The sequence below is a fragment of the Ahaetulla prasina genome, chromosome 13 (assembly GCF_028640845.1).
Source record: "Ahaetulla prasina isolate Xishuangbanna chromosome 13, ASM2864084v1, whole genome shotgun sequence".
Lineage (NCBI taxonomy): Eukaryota > Metazoa > Chordata > Lepidosauria > Squamata > Colubridae > Ahaetulla > Ahaetulla prasina.
In genome coordinates, this window is record NC_080551.1 from 15504905 (window position 1) to 15530320 (window position 25416).

The following is a 25416-nucleotide window of genomic DNA, read 5'->3' on the forward strand; positions in this document are numbered from 1 at the left end:
ATCTGGAGTGAGCAGAGTAATTGGATTTGAGCAGAGACAGCAGCCCCTGTTCTGGCAAGCTTGAATCCATTATTTAAATACACCAAGATTCATAGTGTGGGATCACTTTCTTTTCTGGGCTTGTTAAAGATGATTTTAAACGGTCATTTATTGCAGTATAATGACAGAGCGAGGATAATTCAGCCAAGAATAAGCAAATAGGGAGAACGTTACAGGAATGGAGCTTAACCCAGCATTTGTCCTCAAGTGGAATGTAGCAATGCTTAGGCAAAGCAGAAGCATTTGGGGTGCAGGGGTGCCCGGCAGAGCTCTGAGGGTACCCCAAGTTTACAATTCTCAAATGTGGCAGTCTTTTCTCTCTCCCCACCCCACCTTTAGACATTGGAGCATATCAGGTCATTCATTTCTGCCAGGTTCAACTCCACGCCAGACTTCGTCTTTTGAGGGGTTCCTTTGGCTCCCGATTTCAGATATTTCTCTTTGCTGGGAATGACTTGGATGTACTGATCGTTGCCGCTGGTGGGCTGATCGCTGCTCGATTCAGGAGAAATGGAATCCGACTCGGTGGGAGATGAAACCGGCTTGGGTTTGGGCTTTGCTTTGCTAGGGTGTTCTGGATAATGCTGGTCGAATTCAATATTCTTCAGGTGTATCTTTCTGTGTGGATGGGGTCCCCTGCCGTAAGTCAACCCAAAGCCATCTTCCCAAGACTTGTAGTGCATTTTCGCTAGAGACCTGCTCGGCAGGACTTGGTTGTCGGTCCACTCCCCGATGTAGAAGCGAGAGGGGGCCCGAAGGTCCGACAGGGAGCGCGGGCGGTGATTCTGCTTAGCAACGCCTCTTCTGTACTCATCTTCCTCCTCCTCAGTGTAATGAGGTGAGTAGGCCCTGCGGGGCGTTCGAACCACATATCTTCTGACGTGACGCGGATACAACTCCACAAAGTCACCTGCCTCATCCATCCGGACGTTCCTTGGCAGCCGAGTTGTGGCACGGAAGATTTTTTTACGGGGCTGGTGCTCGTTGACGATGTAGTACTTGGCTGTGTGAGCTCTGCGACCCACTGAAGGGGGCCCCCCGGGGAGCCTGTGAGGCTCCGGCTTCATTTGTGGGAGGCTCTTTCTGAACAAGGGCTCTGAATGGACATCTTCCATGGGTTTCTTCACCTTTACAGGAGTATAGGCTTTGGCTTTGCAGAGTTCACTAGCACTCCCATGGATCGTGTTCGGGTATCTAAGAAAGGAAGAGAAGGGGCAGGATGGCTAAAGTGGTTTGGTCTAGTGGTTATGTTGTGGCCCGCCAGCGGCCAGCAGAGCTGGCAGCAGAGTCAGACAGTGAGGAGATTGGGGAGGAACATGGGCCAGTCCTGGGGGCTGGGGAAAGCTCAGACGAGGGGTCTGCATCGGAGGCAGAGAGGGAGCTAGACAACAGCAAGGCAGAGGAACAGCTGGAGCCTGTTCCCAGTGTGTGCATGTGCAGAATTGCCAGAAGACAAGAACAACTCAGAAAGCAGGGTCGACTTGGGAGTAAAGCCACACCTTGGAGATGATTGGCCCCTCCCATAGGAAACAAAAGAGGAGCAAACAGGGAGGGGGCTTTTGCAGGAAACAATTTGTTCATTTGTAGTTTCAAGAGTGAAAAGTTCTGTTTGTGACTCTAAGAGACTCTGTGCCAAGTTTTGCCTTACTCTGCGGTTGGAAACGTGGCAGCTTGCCAAGCGAGATAAGGTGTGTTGAGAAATATTCCTTTGAAAAACTGTTTGGCCAAACCTTGCTGACTGTGAATGAAAGTAATTCACAGTCATGTAAATAAAAGAGGTTTTGCCGGGACCAATTCCTGCTTCCTGCTTTTTAAGGGAGCCTAGGTCAGAACAGGTTAAGACACCAGGCTAGAAAGCAGGAGACCACAGGTTCAAATCTCACCTTAGGCATGAAAGGTGCCTAGTTAGGTGACTTTGGGACAACTGTGAATTCTAGTCCTGCCTTAGCCATGAAAACCAGCTGGGTGACTTTGGGACAATTAGCAGGAGATGGTGGGTTCTAGTCCCACTTTAGGTATGATAGCCATCTGGATAACTATGGGCCAATCACAAGGAGACAGTGAGTTCTAGTCCCACATCAAAGCTAGCTGGGTGACTTTGGGCGGTTACTATCTCTGGTTTCTCTCTAGTTCCTGGGAAAGGTCTTACCTGTTGATTGAAGGTTCTGTTCTAGGCTTCGCCATCTCAGGAATAGTCGGTGTTGGCGTAATGGGTATCGGCGCTACAGGTGTTGGAACACCTGGATTGTCTTTTGCTGGGGATGGGCCCACAGCTTTCAGTATCTCAGGTGGTGGTACTGATTGAGATATTGTCTGTATTTGGCTGGCTTTAGGAGATTCAAAGTTTACTACACTGCCGTTTTTCCTAGGGGTTGAGGACCGAGCTGAAGACTCCTGACTGATGACGTCAGTCTCCTGTTCGGGCCTCTTGCCATTTCCTTCCACGTTTTGGATTCTAGCTAAAAAATAAAGTTTAGGGGGTAAAAAAAATCAATCATTGCTTCTTCAGTCATCAGCTGGAACTGATCAATAGAGTGTGGCACGTATTTGATCCATGCATCAGAGTGCCCAACCCTAGTAACTCAACCAGCATCCTTCGGTTGAATTTGCCCATCATGTTAAAATGAGACATGCTTTAATTATGGCTTGTTAAACAAGAACTGGAAGCTGGATTCATACATTATCCTAAACCATAAACCACGATGTGCCAACTTTATAAGCCACAACCTTATAAAGTTCCTGGCTGAGGAATTCTGGGAGTTGAAGTCCACAAGTCTTAAAGGGAACCAAGGTTGGAGACCCCTGACCTAAATAAAACAAAGTATGGCTTAGTGCAGGGTTCTCCAACCTTGGCACTTTAGATTAGGATTAACTCAGAATTCCTCAGCCAGCAAAGCTTTAATTTAAGCAAAGCTGGCTGAGGAATTCTGGGAGTTGAAGTCCACAAGTCTTAAAGTTGCCAAGGTTGGAGAACCCTGGCTTAGTGCACTCTTAAAAATTCAAAACCTCAGTAAGAAGAGGTTGCCCAGATTTCTTGCAGAATTCTTGAATTCTGATTGTAGCTCAGTCCTAAAACAAATTCCTTGTGTGTCCAATCACACTTGGCCAATAAATTCTATTCTATTCTATTCTATTCTATTCTATTCTATTCTATTCTATTCTATTCTATTCTATTCTATTCTATTCTATTCTATTCTATTCTATTCTATTCTAAGAGTTTCAAAACCTGATTCTCTAAGGAATGCATTGGTCTGAAATTTGTCACAGTCTTTTTCTGGTTCTTTCTGCATCAAGTAAATATAGCTAGGCTAGTCTCCATATGTTTCAAATGACCGCTTTGTCTTTCGATTATTATTGCATTTTGTGAAAAAGAAGAGCGAACAACGTATACAGTTCAATAATGTTAAGTGCCTTATGGAAGTTTCTGCTCACCTGCTGCCATTTGGACCACTTTTTTCTTGTCTTCAGTTCTTTCCTATAACAGAGAGCAAATGAATTGGTTAAAAATTCAGCCGCTGGCTTGGGCATGTCGTGAGAATGGCTGATGGTCGGATTCCAAAAGATCTCCTCTATGGAGAATTAGTGGAGGGAAAGCGCCTCAGAGGGAGACCGCAGCTGCGATATAAGGATATCTGCAAGAGGGACCTAAAGGCCCTGGGAATGGACATTAACAACTGAGAAACCTTGACCTCCGATCATTCAACTTGAAGGCTATTGCAATGCTCTCTACATGGGGCTGCCCTTGAAGTGCACCCGGAGGCTGCAGCTAGTCCAGAATGCAGCTGCGCGGGTAGTAACGGGAGCCACTCGTTGCTCCCATGTAACACCACTCCTGCGCAGTCTGCACTGGCTTCCTGTGGTCTTTCGGGTGTGCTTTAAGATTTTGGTTACCACCTTTAAAGCGCTTCATGGCTTAGGGCCCGGGTACTTACGGGACCGCCTGCTGTTACCTCATACCTCCCACCGACCCGTACGCTCACACAGAGAGGGCCTTCTCAGGGTGCCGTCCGCCAAACAATGTCGGCTGGCGGCCCCCAGGGGCAGGGCCTTCTCTGTTGGAGCTCCTACGCTCTGGAACGAACTTCCTGGTTTACGTCAAGTGTCTGACCTTCGGACTTTTCACCGTGAGCTGAAAACGCACCTATTTATTCAAGCGGGACTGGCTTAAAAGTTTTATTAAATTTTAATTGGGGTTATTTATATTTTTAAGGTCTGTCAATTGTTTTAAATTTTCGGCCACCCTATAATATGTCTTGTTTTAATCTTGTTTTTAATGTGTATATTGTGTATTTTAAATGGCTGTACACCGCCCTGAGTCCTTCGGGAGAAGGTATAAAAATCGAATAAAATAAAAAATTTTTTAAAAAAATAAAATAAAGATGCAGCATGGCCTTCTCCAGTTCGAAGAGACACTTCTTTGGCAGGCTGAGACAAAGAGGCAGTCCGGGAACCAGCAAAATCTGGGGGCTGGGCAGGGGACAAGATGTATCTGCCCTCAGTGTGGAAGAGATTGCCACTCTCAGATTGGCCTTTTTAGTCACACCAAATGCTGTTTTAGGACCTCTTTCCAGAGCACGACACCATCGTCTTTTGAGACTGAAGGATGCCAATAGAATAGATATAATACTTCTGTTGAAAAAAAGCTCAAACATCAAATGAAGTTTGTGGGTATAAAAGTGATCTGAATTGCTACCCACCCGTGGATTTATTCTTCTTCCTGTTAAGAATTAATTTTATTTTTTAAAAAAATATATATCAGAAACGTGGTATGAGCATTTAGTCAGCACTTACTGTTTGGATCTGCATCCTTAGTTGGTTGTTGGTGAATTTTAACGACCTCGCAATACTCTGCAGGTAATATATTAGCATGCTGGAGGGGGGGGGAAATCAAATCTTTGATTTACATCACATTAAATTGAAAGAACTGAATAAATGTAATTACAATAATTCATTTCCATAATGAGATTTCTTCCCAGCAACTGGCAATAATACATAGTCACCTTATCTGGATTTCGAAGCTAAGCCAGGGCAGATCTGATTAATACTTAGAAGACACTAGGCATAACTCAACATATTAGCTATTTAAATGTAGAGATCTTTTTCAATATTATGAGCCGCAGTGCCGCAGTGGTTAGAGTGCAGTACTGCAGGCTACTTCTGCAGACTGCCAGCTGACTGCAATTTGGCAGTTCAAATCTCACCAGGTTCAAGGTTGACTCAGCCTTCCATCCTTCTGAGGTGGATAAAATGAGGACCCAGATTTGGGGGGACAATACGCTGACTCTGTAAACCGCTTAGAGAGGGCTGTAAAGCATTGTAAAGCTGTATATGTCTAAGTCAGTGGTGAAGTCCAAATATTTTTACTACCGTTTCTGTGGGCGTGGCTTGCTGGGCTTGGTATGGCTTGGTGGGCATGGCAGGGGAAGGATACTGCAAAATCTCTATTCCCACCCCACTCTGGGGCCAGCCAGAGGTGGTATTTGCTGGTTCTCCAAACTACTCAAAATTTCCGCTACCAGTTCTCCAGAACCTGTCAGAACCTGCTGGATTTCACCCTTGGTCTATTGCTACCATTATTTCTTAGCCTCTCCCATTTGCTGGCTAAAATGGAAGTTCCCCCAGGATAACGGCATGGCTAGATTCTTCTGGACACATAACTTGGAGCCCACTTGAAATGCTGACCACAAAATTAAATAAAAGTGTTTAGACTTACAAGAGTAATAACAAAGCTGGAAGGACCACCACGGGACTACTGAGGTAAGCCATCACAGAGTTGAACCAGGGAGGAAAGTCATTTCGGATCGTTTCAGATACAATGTCATAGATTTTTTCTTGCCCACTAGATGAGAAACATTCAACTGTTGTCTCAGAAAATCTGGAGCATTTTAAACATTTCAAAATTATTTTCTGTTCACAGCCAAGCTCTGAGCTAGGAAGATTTTGGGTTTTTTATTTTCCTGGGGAAAAAATAACCACCAATGGAGCAAGCTGGAAGGATAAAGTCCATACTTGGATAGACCACAAGTTTCCTATAAAACAACTTGGGATTCAAACCTTTTCAAGCTGAACTCTACCTCCATTTTGAGGAGAAGTGACCTGTGATCTCCACCGGTTGCTGAACCTCAGATCTCAGAAGATAACAATAACAATAACAACAACAGAGTTGGAAGGGACCTTGGAGGCCTTCTAGTCCAACCCCTTGCCCAGGCAGGAAACCCTACACTATCTCAGACAGACAGTTATCCAACATTTTCTTAAAAATTTCCAGTGTTGGAGCATTTACAACTTCTTTGTAAATAAAGCCAATTAAGAGGCGTAGATCAGCAACCTGATCAGCAGACTATCACAGTTCAACCCAGTTCTTTACTGCACCCAAACTTTCAAATATGGTTTATTTTCATGCCATGTGTCCTTCATTTTATGATAAGGTGATATAAAATACATGCAAAGAGCTATCTAATTATGAGAAACCAGCACTCCACAATCATAATACCTTCTAATAACATTATTTGTGGAATGAATTCTGATTTTGTAGATGCTTCCCTGTTTTGTTTTGTTTTGAAAGTTAACACAAAGTAGGTGATTGCTTTGAATATTGCTTAAAATATTAAATGAAACAGTCCACTTACCTAAACGGGCCACAGGTTAGAGATGGCTTGTAGCGAGCAATAGCAAAGATAGTCGGGAGCATACACAGAAATAGCATAAATAGAAGCATAGCTAAGTAGAAGTTGTTAGATCTGAAAAGGAAGGTCGCATTGTTACACAAAGTGTTACATACCCTATATCTCTAGTATTTTAAGGCCTTTTAAAACCTCAACTATAAGGCCAAGTACCAACATTCGTTGATAGTATTATTAATATTATTGTTAGTAGTAAACTTTTTAAAGTGTGTAATATCTTAGTACAGGGGTGGGTTTCAAGAATTTTAGCAAGGATAAAATATACATCTATTTTCTATTTACTTAATCTTGTTCAACTCCCCTTCTCTAAAAGAATGCAAGGGTTCAAATTTTTACTCTGGCTTTCTAAAAGCATCCCACAAACATTCAATTGCTAGAACCATAACAAAGAAAGGTGGAGGAATTACTTCAACACTGCAGTGTGGTTAAGTTGCATATTTCATCTTCCAGTTGCTGTTTTAAGATGCTAACAAAGCTTTCTGTCGCCGCATGCAGTAATTTGGAAGGGAGAAACCAATGGGGGGACCTAGGTATGTATAGCTTATCAGTGGGAAGAACTGGGGGAAGGGACATGATAACTGCCTTCCAGTACTTGAAGGGCTGTCACAGAGAAAAGGGAATTGACTTATTCTCCAAAACACCAGGGGCCATGAGGATAAGTAATGGGTGGAAGCATATTAAGGAGAGATCCAACTTAGAAGTAAGAAGACATTTTCTGACAGTGAAAACAATTACCCTATTTTTCGGAGTAAAATACGCTCTGGACCATAAGACCCACTTATCTTTTTGGGGGAGGAAAACAAGGTAAAAAAATCTGCCTCTGCCTCCCAGCAATTTGCCTCCTTGCAGCAAACAGCCTGTTTCAGTTTCAGTTTCAACACAGCCTGTTTAGCACAAGGGGAAAAAAAATCTGCCTCAGCCTCCCAGCAATTTGCCTCCTTGCAGCAAACAGCCCGTTTCATCTTCAGCTTCAGCACAGCCTGATTAGCACAAGCAGCTGATTGTCGGTTGGATCGGTCTCCCTAAGATCAGCCATTTCAGGCTGCAGGGGTTGCCACAGCCTATTGTCACCTCCATGTGCCCCATTTTCTGGAGGGTGGGCAGGGCTACATTCGGTGTATAAGACGCACCCAAATTTTCACCCTCTTTTGGAGGTGGGGGGAAGTGTTTCTTATACTCTAAAAAATACAGTAATCAGTGAGACAGCTTGCCTCCCAGAGTTGTGGGTGTTCCATCACTGGAGGTTTTAAAAAATAGAATGGACAACCATTTGACTGTGATGGTATAAGTCTCCTGCTTGAGCATGGAGTTGGTCTAGAAGACCTCCAAAGTCCCTTCCAGCCTTACGATTCTATGTTTTGGGAAACACTCAATAAGTTTAACTTTTAGAGTTAAAAGGCCAAGTCAAATTAAACAAGCTCAGATATCTAATCTATTTGGGTTTTTGATCCTTAAATGTTTCTTTTTGTTTTGTTTTTAACCAACAATTGTGAGAACAATGACTGTACAAGCCTATATGGGAAGTAACCCACCTTGAAGCTCGGAAGACTTGCTGATGTGGGACATTACAGGTCAACACTGCCCAACTTCTCAGGTACATCAGCCCAATCAGCTTGAGGACGTTGAATGCAGGCAGGCAAGGGGAAAAGAAGGCTCCCATCCTAGGAATGGGAGCAACCACTCATCACTGTTTTAATTTGGGAAGTAGGATATAAAGGAATAAGTTTTTTCTTGCTTCGCTCGGAATGGGTTTAGTTAGTTATTGATGAGTTTGGCCAACATGAAGAGATGAATTTGGCCATCACCCATTGTTCTGACCTAGGCTTCCCAAGAGCATGAAGCAGACTTCTTGTCATGATAAAATCTCTTTTATTTAGGTTAAAGGGAAATTCCTCTTCAGCAAAGTCCCAACAAATAGTCTGTTGTGTCTCGCCCGCTTTCACCGCAGCCGGGGCCTTCTTATCTGCTTCCGAACGCTGAGGAATGTCCTAGTATGCCTCCCGGCCCCAGCCCTGGCTCCATGCCCAGACAGGCCAAGGAGGAAGAAGTACCTCCAGCCCCCAGCTCTGGCTCCATGCCCAGGCAAACGGAGCAACTAGACCCCTCCCCCTCCCCCACAGTATGTGAGCCTGAGGAAGGTCAATTGCCAACAGCTGCAGACTGGAGTGACCCTAGCTTCAGAAGAATTAATAGGCGGAGGCGACAGAAGGAAGGGAGGGGCAGGCCTGGATAAGTGCTGAGTCATGGAGCCACACCCTATGGCCTATATAAAGGATCTGCTTTCTGGCATTCTCTGAGTCAGGCAAAGTCTAACATATCTTGCTGAAGTCACTTTCTGGTCTTCTGCCTGCCTTGAGAACTTTGCTAGGACTTTGACAGAGCTGCAGAGGCACGCCTGATTCGGATTTCCCTGACCCAGTCGTCAGCGGAGGAGTGGGACACGACATAGTCTTTCATGAGATTCCACAACTACAGCAGCAGCAATTACTTGGCAAGAAGTCAGGAACAGATGCTCACCCTAATGAATTGAACTAATTGTCTCCTGCAAACTCCCCTCCCCTTTCGCTCCTCTTTATTCCTTATGGGAGGGGCCATTCACCGTCCACCTGTGTCTTTACTCCTGAGTCGGTCCTTGTTCTTTAGCTGTTCTCTTCTCCTGGCAGCTCTATGCATGTGTACACTGGGAACAGGCTCCAGCTGTTCTTCTGCCCCACTGATATCTGACTCCGAAGGCAGCTGATAACTGTCGGATGGCCCTGGCCCCATCTCTGCCTCTGACACAGGGCACTCGTCAGAGCCTTCCCCAGACTCCAGGACTAGCCCATGTTCCTCCCCAATCTCCTCACTGTCTGAGTCTGCCACCAGCTCCGCTGGCCGCTGGTGGGCTGCAACACTCATATGAGCAAAGATTCACATCAAGATTAACACTAGATCAACCACCGAGTAAACAATGCCCCAGTCAAGGAAGTACTAATGCAGACAAGCTAACACTATACAACCCTTAGTAAGCAATTTCCCTTTTTGGAATGCAGTTATCAGTCTGGGGTCCAACGTCAATACGACTGTAAGTTTCTCAAATATTAACAATCTCTAAAATAAACAGAATGAAGTTAATTTGTTACCAGATCATCCCTTGATTGTAGACCAAATGCAGGACATTTTCTGCTATTTTGAATTCCCCATATTCTGGCTGCAAAGTAACAACAACAACAAAAATATTCAGTAGCAATTTTTTTTAAAAAAAAAAGAGAGATACATCTGGGGCAATGTTTCTTGCACGTTTTTCTCTCAGCTCCCTTTGACCCTTTTAAAAAATGTTGTAGGATGAAAGAGTTTCTGTTTGCATGGGTTATATTTATCACTATTTACTGTATTACAAATTCTGATGATTTTGCAGCCACAACCAATTGTTTGAAGGGATTTTAATATTTTATTATTTTTCAACATAGGCTGACAAATAATTTTATTTCTGCAGGCCCCCTGAGAGGGTCTTGGGTAATTTTAAGGGTCTTCTGACCAGACTTTAAGAAATACCGATTTTAGGCATTTAGTGAATGTGAGATCTGCTCTTGGGTTATTGATTCAGGTGAAATAAATGGAACACTGCCACCTATTGGTTGAAAGTGTTATGCGCCACTCACTGAAAGCGATGGAGAAGGAAGATTTAGGAAGGGTAGTATATCCACTGAATGTAGCAATAGCAATTGCACGTAGACTTATATACTGCTTCACAGTTCCCCCTCTAAGTGGTTTACAGAGTCAGCATATTGCCCCCAACAATCTGGGCCCTCATTTTACCGACCTCAGAAGGATGGAAGACTGAGTCAAACTTGAACCAGTCAGGATCAAACTCCTGGCAGTGGACAGAGTTAGCCTGAAATAATGCATTCTAACCACTGTATCACTACAGCTCCAATTTGTACCTTTTTATTATTTATTTGAATCTATACTCACAAACTTGTTTTCCAGATCCCAGCACCAGCAGTCACTTAAATACCGGACAAAAAGCCCACGGAAGAAATCGATCAGGAGGATGCTAGCTACTGTGAACAGCATATCGATAATTGACAATTTCAACATTTCCTGAAACAAATCACAAACACAATGCAATGACCAACAGTAACACTTTAAAAAAAATAGACACCCCAAAACGTGTGCAGGCATTTAACACTGAAATGGGTAACATATTTGTAAGTGGAGTATTTATTTAAAAAAATAAGCAGAATCCTTGATACTTTAGAAACAGAAGAAACAATAATAGTAAAGATGGGAAGATAGGTGTTGTGGTCTGCCAGCAGCCTGCAGAGCTGGCAATGGAGCTGGATAGTGAGGAGGCTGGGGAGGACAATGGGTCAGTCCTGGACTCTGGGGAAGGCCCAGATGAGGGCTCCGTGTCGGAGGCAGAGATGGGGCCAGGACCATCTGGGAGCGATGCGTGGACTCTGGAGCCTCCAGAGGTGGACAGCAGAGAGGCAGAGGAACAGGAGGAGCCTGTTCCTAGTGCAAGCATGTGCAGAGCTGCCAGGAGGCAAGAGCAGCTAAAGCAAAAAGGATGACTCCGGAGTAAGGCCAGGAGATGATTGGCCCCTCCCATAAGGCTTAAAAAAGCAGCAACTTGTTTCTGAACTTCCTGGGGTTCTTGCCAAGAAAGACCTTTGGCAGGGTGCCAAAGAAGATAAAGGTTTGTGATAAGGCCAAAGGACTTTTTCTGAAGGACTTTGTTTTGGAATCAATTTGGACTAAGCTGAGAATGGAGTAATTCTCAGTTGTTCTAATAAAATATATTTGTTTAGGTCTGATAGTGTCTGGTAATAACTACTTGGGCCTAGGTCACAACATTAGGTCTCCCTTGATCTTCATGCCAAACGTTTCTTCAGTTCTGGTGCCACCAATGGAAAAAGAAAATAGCTTGGGTAAGGATGAGACATACTTGGCCAACATAGGTCTCCCAACATTGACTTTGGTGACTTTCGCCGTTGGACTCATAAGGTGCTGTATTGTTGAGTTGAATCAGGTGAGCGTAGCTTTGGGTATGATTCTCAGATAGAAGGAAAGTACCATTCTTAATCGTTTGCATATTTGGAGTTGGGGTTGAAAAGTTGTGCTCCAGAAGGATTTTCGCTGCTAAGAAGGTAGTGGTATCCATGGCGTTACTTCTGTTTTTATGAACTTCAGTCTCCTGAAATCATACATTGAAATTTAATCTCAGAGAGTGGTCCTGCCACCTTCCCAGTCCTCTTTAGAGCTTTTAAGTCACAGTCTGCAGCCTCAAAAATACATGGGCTTTGCCAAAATCTAGGCAGTAGAGCCTAGAGTTTCCCTCCTACCGCAAAATTACTGCTTAATTATAATTGCCAATGTGCTAAGAGAATTTTTTTAAAAAAAACGTTTAAATTAAATCAAAGCATGTTTAGTTCTTATTTTGAGCATACTTAATGTTATCTCTCCAATATCACTTTTTGGAATGCAGTCACATCTACGAGTAGATCCCTCGTTAGAGGATGGAGGTAAAATAATTGAATATTCTGTTATTCTTATATAGTGCTACTTTTTTTTACCTGCAGTAATGCAACTTATTCTGTTATGTCAAGTTTATGAATCACTTGGATTGAATTTCTGTTATAAAATCATTCTTATATTCCAACCAGTGGTGGGTTGCTACCAGTTCGCCCCGGGTCGGGCGAACCGGTAGCAGCAGCGGTAGGAGGCTCCGCCCACCCGCCCGGATGTCTCTGCACATGCACAGAAGCGTCGCACACACGCATGCGCGCACAAACCGGTAGCGAACGAAATTGAAACCCGCTACTGATTCCAACCCAAGTGAGATCATATTTATGATGTGATATTTTTTAAAATAAATATTACCAATAAAAAGGACAAGGCAGAATATGAGAGAGTTCACACTTTTATCATTTTTACAATGAAGTATTGGAGAGTTTCAGATGCCATAATTCTAGCTCAACTGTTCGCTGAGGTATTTCTGTTCAACAAAATCCATACTGGTTTCGAGGGAATTACTGCAAAGCAGAGAGATCATCTTGCTACTCATGAAGATGGTTACGATTTGCAACTTACAACAATGCTCATGCTATCCACTTTATCCAGAAGGGCAATGATCAGGCTGTAGAGATTTCCCAAATATAAGACCAAAACTCTGTGGGGGAGGAAAAAGCCAAGAGACGAAAATTGGCAAATGTTTTTCCACGGGAAGTCCACTCCTGAGATTTTTAAATATTGCTTTAAAAGACTGTGTTTCTCAGCGGTTAAGAAGATTTAAAGTGAACAAAGGCCGTTTTCATTTTGCTAAGTTGTTGCGGGACGCAGTTGATTTCCCATACCTGGCGAGCTGGAAGCGAAGAGTAGTTCGGGGATGATACATCTCTAATGCAGCTATGAGTTCAAATGCAGACGGTGCAAGCATGGTGATCAGAGAGACAACCACACTCACCTGGAAAGTAGAGAAGGATGTGTTATTTTCAGGAAAAAAGTCCTTGATTTCAATGCAACTATTAAGCCATTAGGTATACCAGAATACAGCTCTTCACTGAGAGCTATAGAACTTCAGTTATTTTATTTATTTATTTAGTTTGTCAAACATGGACGAGATAACAGGTATAAGTATAAACATGGATATGAGCACAGATAATGAGTACAAATAATGGGAGGCACATTCTCCCATAGCTTTGCAGGAGTGTGGATAACAAGCATCTCAAAATACATGCACATTGAGAGGGCATCCAATATAATATCATCATTATTATCATTATTATTATTAGTAGAAGTAGTAATAACCTTGAGTATCACTAAGCGTTGTATCTTTTTATTCTTGATGAATGTATTTTATTCTCCTTATGTACACTGAGAGCATATGCACCAAAGACAAATTCCTTGTGTGTCCAATCACACTTGACCAATAAACTATACTATTCCATTCCATTCCATTCCATTCCATTCCATTCCATTCTATTCCATTCTACTCTACTCTACTCGATTCTATTCTAATCTATCATTACCATCATGGCTCATAAACAGTATAGATAGCTCAGTCAAGAAGGAATCAAGGTAACTAGGTGGCTCAGTGGCTAAGACACTGAGCTTGTTGATCAGAAAGGTCGGCACTTCAGCAGTTTGAGTCCCTAGCACAGGTCTCCTGCGTGAGCAGGGGGTTGGACTAGATGACCTCCAAGGTCCCTTCCAACTCTGTTACTGTTATTATTAATTATTCCCGTTTGGAAAATAAAGTCTGAAGCTAAGAAAACGTGCTCTTACTTCATTCTTTTCCCACAAGGTCAGCTCTTTTTTCATCCTTTCCAACTTCTGGGATCGATCCACTACAAAATAAATGATGTAAATACTCCCAGCAAGGCAGAGAAGCACCAAGATGTTTGCAATGATTCTTAAGGTTATTGTCACCGCCCTGAGGGAGGGGGAGCACAACAGAAAAAAGGTTCAAATCATTTCAGTAGCTTATATAAGAACAGGTTTAAATGACAGGGATCTGGCTTCGGTCTCTGTCTGATCAATTACATACCACTAGACCAGTGGTGGGTTTCCATTTTTTTTTTACTACCGGTTCTGTGGGTGTGGCTTGGTGGGTGTGGCATGGCTTGGTGGGCGTGGCAGGGAAAGGATACTGTAAAATCTCCATTCCCTCTCCATTCCAGGAGAAGGATACTGTAAAATCTCCATTCTCACCCCACTCCAGGGAAAGGTTACTGCAAAATCCCCATTTCCTCCCCATCATCTGGGACTTGGGAGGCAGAGAATAGATGGGAGAAGGGCCAGGCAGAATTTTTGGGAGCCAGAGAATAGATGGGGACAGGGCCAGTCTGAAGTTGTATTTTCCAGTTCTCTGAACTACTCATAATTTCTGCTACCGATTCTCCAGAACTGGTCAGAACCTCCTAGACGGAAAAATGCTATGCATACATACAGGTTTGTGCTCTTTTTCTTCTCTTGCTCTTCCAATATAGCTTCCTTAAAAGAAACAAAAACAAACTAGCTTATAAAACAGCCCTAATATTGCCCACTCAGAGAAAAAAAATGGTGTGACTTATTTCTAACTAAGGTTTCATAGGAATATATATAACCTTAAGCCTTAGCAGCACCCCCACCTTTCCCATCTCAGGAGTGGGTCCCCAAGGAATTTAGGAACTTCTGACTAGATGTATATATTTGTTTCGATGCTCAATATCATTCTAACGACTCTACAAAACGTCAATGGTGGGATTCAAAAATTTTTACTACCAGTTCTGTGGGCATGGTTTGGTGGGCGTGGCAGAGGAAGGAGACTGCAAAATGCCCATTCCCTCCGGGTCAGTTGGAACTCGGGAGGCAGAGAATAGATGGAGGCAGGGCCAGTCAGAGGTGGTATTTACCGGTTCTCCGAACTACTCAAAATTTCCACTACCGGTTCTCCAGAACTGGTCAGAACCTGCTGAAAGCCACCTCTGCACAACATGACAGTATTTTTGTCTCATCTACTTATCCTAGGCAGATGTTTCTTTTCCCGTTTGAACGTTGATTAGCTTACCCGGATGCTGTTCACTATGGCAGCAGATTTGCTCTCTGCAGCTTCGGGGTTGCCAATTAGGTAGTCCCAGGCGCAAAACAATCGCCAACAGAAAGTGTAGTTTTCATCAGAAGCACTTGCAAGGCTCAGCCTTGAATTTTTGGCCATCCTGGAAAATAACCATCAAAAGACCCAGACCCTAGTCAACAAATGAGATAAAGTCAAATTATTATTTTTTTTAAAAAAAATGGATGGTTGTTATGAAAAGACCCGCCTTACTTCTTCAAGAGAATGATAAAACTGTAGGCAAAGACTGCCATTCCAACAAGGAAATAGGCGAGGGGCAGCCGGTAACCAGCACTCCCAATTTTCCTTGCCTGCCCATAGTATCCATAGAACAAAACGGAGTATTGAAGGTAACCCTATAGAAATAGAAATAACATAATTATCAGTGGCACGTCTTCTATCTAAGAAGTGTGTGTGTGTGTGTGTGTGTTTGTGTGTTTGTGTGTGTACACTAGGAAGATTTTCTGCTTGCCCCCAGAGACCAGATGGTATCCAGATCTTGTGCAGAATGAAATTGATCACTGGGGATCTGCTTGTTGGGCGTGGTTCCAAAGGCATCTCCAGCCAAGATCTGGAACAAAATGAAGTCTGGAAATTAGACAGGCAGGTAGACAGGAAGGTTTTACAACACTTGTACACCACCCAGTTCAAATAGAAAATAGTTTATTGAATTAGTCTCCAGACCACTTCAAGTATTCGGCTCATATGACACCACAAATGATGTCCTAAAGTCACTTCAAGATACTTTTGAGGCATTTCAAGGTCTTCAATCAAGGTCAAAATTGCCCACTGTTGACCTAAGACAAGTTTTGGGTTCTATCTGGAAGTCTAAAAAAAAAAAAAAATCACTTACTTCTGGCAAAACCACAAAGGCTCCGGTCATGATGGTGAGAACAATGTTGATGCCAAACAGCCATCGCAAAAAGATAAAATAAGAGGCGACCCCTGAGCCAAAGTGACCTAAACGCGAAGAAACATACAAGACATCTTCCAGAAAAGGTGTTTTCAGCTTTTGCCAGAAGGTAGGCAATGCTGGAGACAAATGAATTTTCAACAAGGAGGCCATTTCAGCTCCATCACTGAAAAGCAGTTCTTCTTCTGAACTTTCGTCCATCTGATTTCCAAAAATAGGGGAAATCCAGCTACTTTTCCTGGCATGACCAATGTCATTTTATTTCTCTCTCTCTCTCTCTCTCTCTCTCACACACACACACACACACACACACACACACCTCTTAGGAATGGGATGAGATTGACAGTAGACAGTCTAAGGATAAAGTTATGGGGGTTTGGGGAAGGAACCACAGAGTCGGGTAGTGCATTCCAGGCCTTCACCACTCTGTTGCTGAAGTCGTATTTTCTGCCAATTGAGTTTGGAGCGGTTTACCTTGAGTTTGTATCTATTGTGTGCTCTTGTATTGTTGTGGTTGAAGCTGAAGCAGTCATTGACAGGTAGGACGTTGTAGCAGATGATTTTATGTGCTACGGTTAGGTCGGACCAAAGGCAGTGTAGTTCTAAGTTGTCTAAGCCCATGTTGTGGTCTGCCAGCAGCCTATGGAGTTGGCAGGGGAGTCAGCCAGTGAGGAGGCTGGGGAGGAACATGGGCCAGTCCTGGAGTCTGGGGAAGGCCCAGACGAGGGCTCTGCATCAGAGGCAGAGATGGGGCCAGGGCCATCTGGGAGTGATGCACAGACTCTGGAGCCCCCAGAGTCAGACAGCGAAGAGGCAGAGGAACAGGAGGACCCTGTTCCTAGTGCACACATGCGCAAGCTGCCAGATGGCAAGAGCGGCTAAAGCAAAAGGGACAACTCGGTAATAAGGCCAGGAGATGATTGGCTCCTTCCATAAGGCTTAAAAGAGAAACAAAGGCACTTGGGCCTTTTGCAGGAAAGCAACATTGCTGACTCTGTTTCCAGTTGGCATTTCTTATTTGTTTCTGAACTCTGTCAGGCTTTGCCAAGTAAGGCCTTTGGCAACGTGTCAAAGAAGATAAAGATTGGTGATTATCCCGAAGGATGTCTTCCGAAGGACTTTTTTTGCAACTAATTGGGACTCAGCTGGGAATGAAAGTAATTCTCAGCTGTTACAATAAAATAGTTTTTTGAGGGATTAATTGTATATTGTAATGACTTAGTAAGCCTAGGTCACAACAGCCCAAAATTTGAAGTCTGGTGGCGTAAGGTATTTTATTGCAGGTAGAGGAATGGAGGGCACTTCTAGTAAAATATCTCTGGACTCTCAATTGTATTTATGTCCAATATGAAGTACAGGTTCCAGATAGATGAGCTGTATTCGAGAATTGGTCTAGCAAATGTTTTGTATGCTTTACTTAGTAGTATAATATTACCAGAGAAGAAGCTACGCAGGATTAGATTAACAACTGTTAATGCCTTTTTGGCAATGTTTGCAATGTCATGCCAATGCTAGTGAGGAGATGCAGTCCTGCAAGTAACCCAGAAGCAAACAATATTGAACAAACATTATGTTGATACCATGCCTACTATTCAACTAGACAAAGCTATGGAAATTGGATTTGAATTAGCCCAATGGCTACCTCCCAATTTCTAGCATTTTCTTTTTATCCAATACTTTGAATTTTTCAAGACGTGTATACTTACTTTCAATTTTCTTGATTCTCATTTCCCAAGGAATAAAGATGACCATGAAGTTATATGCAAGCCTAATAAATTTTCTCCATAGCTAGAAAAGCAAAATAACCACACACATTAAGAATATACACAGTCTATAATGCATCGCGTTGCTGATACTGTCTTTTCTTCCTCCAATTCACCAATATTTTACTTGATATATTTCCTTTAGTAATTATATTCTTGAAATATTTTTATTTTGCATTTGAAATATTAGTAATATTTTAATGTGATTCTGTAATCTTTATAAAACTTTAATATTGAAATATAAAACAAGATATATAGTAGCTGCAGTAATTAACTTTGCCATTGAGCTGACTCTATTTACCGTAGTATTGTATTTCTGAAGCAAAACATAAACAGAAAACCTAGTTTTCCTTTTAATGTGTGTCTCTCAACTTTTTCAGGTAGCTTACAAATTCCATTGATTAATGTTAATAAATTGAAATTCAAATATTGGAAAACGTATTCTAAAGCAACTCAATACATAAATAATCTATTCTGCAATCAAAGGCTAATGAATTTTATAATGCATGCCCAGCTTTATCACTGCTGCTGGAAGTATTTTACTAAAAGAAGGAATGAACCAAAGGCTCAAACTTCAAAAACCCTTTTGACTCAGAGGAATTATTGAGTCTGTTATCTGCACCTCTATAACTGTCTGGTTTGGTTCTGCAACCCAACAAGACAGACACAGACTTCAGAGGATAATTAGAACTGCAGAAAAAACAGTGGCTACCAACCTGCCTTCCATTGAGGACCTGTATACTGCATGAGTCAAAAAGAGGGCTGTGAAAATATTTACAGACCCCCCACATCCTGGACATAAACTGTTTCAACTCCCACCATCAAAAAGATGCTGTAGAGCACTGCACACCAGAACAACTAGACACAAGAACAGTTTTTCCCCCAAAAGCCATCACTCTGCTAAACAAATAATTCCCCTAACACTGCCAAACTATTCACTAAATCTGCACTACCGTTAATCTTCTCATCGTTCCTGTCACCCATCTCCTTCCACTTATGACTGTAACTTTGTTGTTTGTAACCTTTACAATTTATATTGACTGTTTCCTAATATGATTTGATTGCTTATTGCTTATAATGTATCTTTACTTTTATGTACACTGAGAGCGTATGCACCAAAGACAAATTCCTTCTGTGTCCAATCAGACTTGGCCAATAAAGAATTCTATTCTATTCTATTCTATTCTATTCTATTCTATTCTATTCTATTCTATTCTATAGAGCACTGCACACCAGAACAACTAGACACAAGAACAGTTTTTCCCCGAAGGCCATCACTCTGCTAAACAAATAATTCCCTCAACACTGTCAGACTATTTACTGAATCTGCACTACTGTTAATCGTTTCATAGTTCCCATCACCAATCTCTTTCCACTTATGACTGTATGACTATAACTTGTTGCTGGCAATCCTTATGATTTATATTGATATATTGACCATCAATTGTGTTGTAAATGTTGTACCTTGATGAACGTATCTTTTCTTTTATGTACACTGAGAGCATATGCACCAAGACAAATTCCTTGTGTGTCCAATCACACTTGGCCAATAAAAAATTCTATTCTATTCTATTCTATTCTATTCTATTCTATTCTATTCTATTCTATTCTATTCTATTCTATTCTATTCTATTCAATAGCACAACCATTTCAGCAAGCTAAGTGAAAAAGTTCAGCCTTGCAAAGGCTACAGAGGATAGATAGTTGATGTTCAAATGCTGCATAATACACAATAGGTAAATTTTCCCCAAATGAATCTCTCCCTGATATACTCATTAAAAGTAGAAAGCTTTGGGGGGGGGGAGATCTGTAAACAGTATCTCATTTTCACTGAGATGGCAATGATATCATTAGAAATATTTCTCTCTGCAATGCTAGGCTCATTTTCATGAAAAGTGAGCTCTGGAGCTTTTAATGAAAACCAGACCAACCTCTGCTCCAGCAGCTTGATAGCCTCTTGTCCGAGTCAGCCGACCTTCGTACTTCAATACAATCTCTTTAGCTTGTCTGCCAAGAGAAAAAAGTGGTGGGTTTTTGATGACCCAAATCTCATTATAGCTCTGGTTCCGGCCATTCCCCTTTCATAAACAACATTAAATAAATGACACCAAGTAGTGGAACTTTCTGCAGCCAGAGGCAGTCTGCCCTTGTTATTCTTACAGCAATGGGAGCAGCTTAATGTGTCTTCTTTTTAAAAAAGGGAAAGTGAAGGGTATAAATCAGCAGCTACGGATATATTATTATCTGTTATTTTTATTTTATTTATTTATTTATTTGTCGAGTACATATTAGATCATATATATAAGTATAAGCATGAATTAACGGCCTCTGTGGCTCAGACTGCTAATGCAGTCTGTTATTAACAGCAGCTGCCTGCAATTACTGCAGGTTCTAGTCCCACCAGGCCCAAGGTTGACTCAGCCTTCCATCCTTTATAAGGTAGGTAAAATGAGGACCCAGATTGTTGGGGGCAATAAGTTGACTTTGTATATAATATACAAATGGATGAAGACTATTGCTAACATAGTGTAAGCCGCCCTGAGTCTAAAAAATTGAATACATAAAATGAATGCAAATAAAAGGGAACATTAGGACAGGGACAATAGGCACGCTGCTGCGCTTATGCACACCCCTTACAGACCTCTTAGGAATGGGGTGAGGTCAACAGTAGCCAGTCTAAGGTTAAAGTTTTGGGGTTTGGGGATGAAACCACAGAGTCAGGTAACGCATTCCAGGTGTTTACAACTTTGTTACTGAAGTCGTACTTTCTGTAATCAAGTTTAGTGCGGTTTACCTTAAGTTTGTATCTATTGTGTGCTCATGTATTGTTGTGGTCGAAGCTGAAGTAGTCATTGACAGGAAGGACATTGTAGCAGATGATTTTATGAGCTATGCTCAGGTCATACTGAAGGCAGCGTAGTTCTAAATTTTCTAAACCCAGAATTTCAAGTCTGGTAGCATAAGCGAGTGGAGTAGGAGTCCTCCACTTTGTTGCGAGTGGAGGAGTGGAGGACTCCTACCCATACAATTGTGGACAAGAGAAGAGAGCAAGGTGGGGGGGAGTTTAAAGAGTTAGGGGTCCACCATTCAGCCTCCATAATCTCAGGAAACATTACAAGGAAGGCCAAAGCTGCACTTTGTAACCTGATTATTTATTTCATCTACATTTTTGTAGGACCACCCAGTTCACAATGGATGCTGAGTAGCTAACCTGCGATGGCCGTGAAAGCAAGTTAAAAAAATTAATTAGAGCACTTTTGAATGTAAATTTAGACATGTCACCGAGAATTGCATTATTGTTGCTGGTGGAAAGAAACAAGATATAAATGAAACAAACAAACAAAAAGAAACTGATTGTAAATTTGATAATGGCAGGTTCTGACCAGTTCTGGAGAACCGATAGTGGAAATTTTGAGTAGTTCGGAGAACCGGTGGTAAAAATTCTGCCTGGCTCTTCTCCCATCTATTCTCTGCCTCCCAAATCCCAGATGATAGGGAGGAAATAAGGGGCGTGCATAAGAGCACAAAAGTGCCTACCATTCCTGTCCTATTGTTCCCTTCATTATATCAAATTAATATAGTTGATGCATATATTTTTTTTACTTATATATATATATATATATTCTTCAAGATATGTTGTTTTATCTATGACAATTGTTTGTGTATACTGTTGTGACAAAAAGAAATTTTAAAAAATGGGGATTTTGCAGTAACCTTCCCCTGGATTGGAGAGAATGGAGATTTTACAGTATCCTTCCCCTGTCATGCCCACCAAGCCACGCCCACCAAGCCACACCCATAGAATGGGTAGTAAAAAAAATTTGAAGCCCCAAACCCACCACTTGCATACTGTATGCTTCTTTGAACATTAGGAAACAATAGCAACCTCCACAATTGCTTAAGAGAATAAATGTCCTTGTTAAGGGCACTTTGGGAAGGCAAAAACTATTCCAACTTCCAAAGTACATTGTGGATACAGGATCTCCATTTCTTGGCATAGCTCTTTTTCTTTAAGCCAAAGCGTGGTACAGTAACACAAAGATCAATACATAAAATACAGCCATGGTCTATTTACAAGTAATAAGTGACCCTCCAATAACTCAGTTTTTATTAGCTGCACACAAAATCTAGCTACGTTAACTATAACATACTGCTTATCTGACAGAAAGTAAGGAGCATTAAAGATGGCCTCACTGGCCAGAACGAGGAAATTAAAAACTGTGAAAAATAACTTTTCTATGCCAAATCTGAAATAAAGGAAAACATGAGCAACTCAGCTCAATAGTCCTCGAACCAAGAGGAAAAAAAATATATATTAAGAGACTGTTGTTAAAATTATCAAAATCAACTCTTGCCAGGCATTTAAGCAATTGAATGACAAGCATTAACCATAGTCTGGACTCCTGAAAAACTATTTCTTTGGTGGAAAATTTCAAGAAGGGACATCTTTTTTTCCCCCCCTTAGGATGGATTGTTGTGTACAATGGAAGTAGAAGAGGAAAAAATGTAGGGGGAGAGAGAAAGAGAGGGAGAGACAGAGGGAGAAGAGTTTAAGACAAAAGAAGTAGAAAAACAGGAGAAAGGTAACAGTAACAGAGTTGGAAGGGACTTCGGAGGTCATCTAGTCCAACCCCCTGCTCATGCAGGAGACCTGTAGTAGGGATTCGAACCGCCGAACTGCTGACCTGTCTGATCGAGAAACTCAGTGTCTTAGCCACTGAGCCACCTAGCCAGGTAAGGTAAGGAGAAGGTACTAGAGAAAGATAGCATCCTAGCTTAAACTATGTTCATCTGGATGCAGTCGACATGGTACGATGGTGAAGGTATTGGATCAGGACATAGAGATCCAGCTTCAAGTCTCTACTCAGCCACAAAAAGTCCCTTGGTGACTATGGGCCAATCCTTCCGTTTCAGCCCAAGAGCCAGTGTGGTTCAAGGGTGAAACTGCTGGAGTGGGGAGACCCAAGTTCTAATCCTCCTTCAGCCATAGAAGCTGACTGGAGGACTTAAGGCCAGCCATTTTCTTTCAGCTTCATTGTTGATGAGGGAAAGAATAGGCAAAGACAGAGTACAATATAGGCTGCCTTGCATTTCTGGAGAAAAGTTGGCTATGAATCTGACAGATACATAGCCTGCGCCTCAGATACCTTTTCCCTCAAGGAGATGCAATCACTGAACGTGACCATTGGCTTTGCAACCTTAAAACAATTGTTTCACACCAGTCATTCTCCACAAGTGACCCCGTTACCTCAGTGCTCGGAGTTTTTGTCTCATGGGCCATGGTCTGCAACGAATGTTGGCCATAATTTCCTTCTGAAATTGTATGTTCTGGAAGATCTGTTCTGGGTCATTGCTGTCGACCTTCTCGTCCCCATTATCTTCATCTGAGTTGCTAAAAATAGCCGGACCCCACACATAAAAGAAACCATTATTATCAATGCTTCTCTCAGAAACAATCACGAAAACACGCATCTGCTTATTTCCGAGCTTACAAGTTTACAAACCCAGTCCATGTATTTTACCCCAAATGGCCATTGGTTTAAGAGGAAGATTGACGTAGTTATTATTCGCACACACACAAAGGTTTGGTTTTCCTTCTCTTACCTATGCGTGAATCTATGACAAGCAAATCATAGACACAGACAAATCACAACAATACACGAGCACACAATAGATTTAAGCTTAATGTGAACCGCTCCAATTTTGATTGCAGAAAATATGACTTCAGAAACAGAGTTGTTAATGCCTGGAATGCACTACCAGATTCTGTGGTCTCTTCTCAAAATCCCCAAAGATTTAACCAAAAACTATCTACTATTGACCTCACCCCATTCCTAAGAGGTCTGTAAGGGGCGTGCATAAGAGCACAAACATGCCTACCGTTCCTTTTCTATTGTTTCCTTTCGTTATATCCAATAATATAGTTATTACATACTTATGGTTATATATATGCTTATATTTATTTGTTTCGTCTTGCTGGACTGGTTTGAATTTTAATTTCAATTTTTAGCTGATTTTATGGGGTTTTAATTTTTATTAATTTTAGTGTTACTTGTATTTTAATATTAGGCCAAATTGAATAAGTTTTTTAATGTTTGTTTTTAATATTGTATGTATTGCTGTATTTTTATTCTGGCTGTAAACTGCCCTGAGTCCTTTGGGAGAAGGGCGGTATACAAATTAAATTATTATTATTATTATTATTATTATTATTATTATTATTATTATTATTATTATTATTATTATTATTATTATTATATATCATATAGTTATTTCATGTTTATGCTTATATATACTGTTGTGACAACAATTATATATACTGTTGTGACAACAATTATTGTTGTGACAACAATTATTATTATTATTATTATTATTATTATTATTATTATTATTATTATTATTATTATTATATATCGTATAGTTATTTCATGTTTATGCTTATATATACTGTTGTGACAAATAAAATAAGTAAATAAAAATAAAATAAACATGGGTGACAGTGCGCCCATCAAACAAACCCAAATACTTGGTTTAACTCTGCTTCGAATTTCAAAGCTGAGAAACCTTCTAGAGCTAAATTATCAGGACGGACTTGCTGTATGTTTGATTACAAGGTCCCTCCTGTTCCTACCCATCTGAATTGCATTATCAGATTTTGCCATCAAGAGCTGTCCATCAATAGTTGTGCTGAAGTGGGCATTTGGACAGGTGATGTTTGCCATGCCAAGGCAATCGAAAAACAGCACCTGAAGAATTCTTTCCCTTGTACCATGTTTCAGCTGTTTGATGGAATAGAGCAGAAAATCAATTCCTCACCTGTGCGGTGGTTCCGGATAGGTGTAGATGCTGGCGTGTCGCTTCACAGTTTTAGATCTCTTGCAAGTTCTAGCATTTTTCGCGGCTGAACTGCCACCTCCAAATGACATCTTAGAACTTTCTGACGCTTTAAAAAAAAACCAACGGATTAAAAAGCCACAAGCAGAGCAGCCAAGTTGCAAGAAGATGGGAAAAGATGATTAGAAACCAGATATAAACTCATAGATGTTGAAGTGGACTCTACTTCTATCTCTGCCTGCATCAGACACTCCTAGCTCTGGGAAATATCAGAAAGCTCAGAATACGTTTGTGGTCTTAAAGGCACAGCACATCAAAAACTGTAGCACCGTAGCATTCATGCTGAATTTGCTTCCCCCACATATCCAGGGTAAAAAAAAAATGGAATCTGTTTTGGTGTCGTAGCTGCAATCCTAAATTATTGTAGCAGAAATCAGCTGACGCTGGCCTTACTTATTGATATGCATTTAGCCCTAATCAAATAACGGAGATAGTCCTAGCGCATGAAACAATCAATTTTGATTATAATTAATGTTTCAGAACAGAAAGATTACACCAGTATAGATTCACTGGATTACATCAGGGTTTTGTAAACTGGATAGCTCA

General features: G+C 41.6%; 1 protein-coding gene across 1 annotated transcript; it reads right to left on the bottom strand.

Annotated features, from left to right (window-relative positions):
* Window positions 1–374: 374 nt before the first annotated feature.
* TMC3 (transmembrane channel like 3) lies at window positions 375–24902 on the bottom strand. The gene is made up of 22 exons (XM_058156463.1): window positions 24793–24902; window positions 23225–23368; window positions 19908–19983; window positions 17920–18001; window positions 16154–16260; window positions 15773–15871; window positions 15514–15656; window positions 15256–15403; window positions 14656–14699; window positions 13992–14139; window positions 13061–13170; window positions 12798–12876; window positions 11653–11901; window positions 10677–10805; window positions 9845–9912; window positions 8255–8383; window positions 6669–6779; window positions 5753–5878; window positions 4831–4909; window positions 3472–3514; window positions 2189–2498; window positions 375–1233 (listed from the first exon to the last, which is right to left on the bottom strand). Exons 1-22 carry the CDS (start codon window positions 24900–24902, stop codon window positions 375–377), a joined length of 3393 nt encoding a protein of 1130 aa, XP_058012446.1.
* Between the last annotated feature and the right edge of the window lie 514 nt (window positions 24903–25416).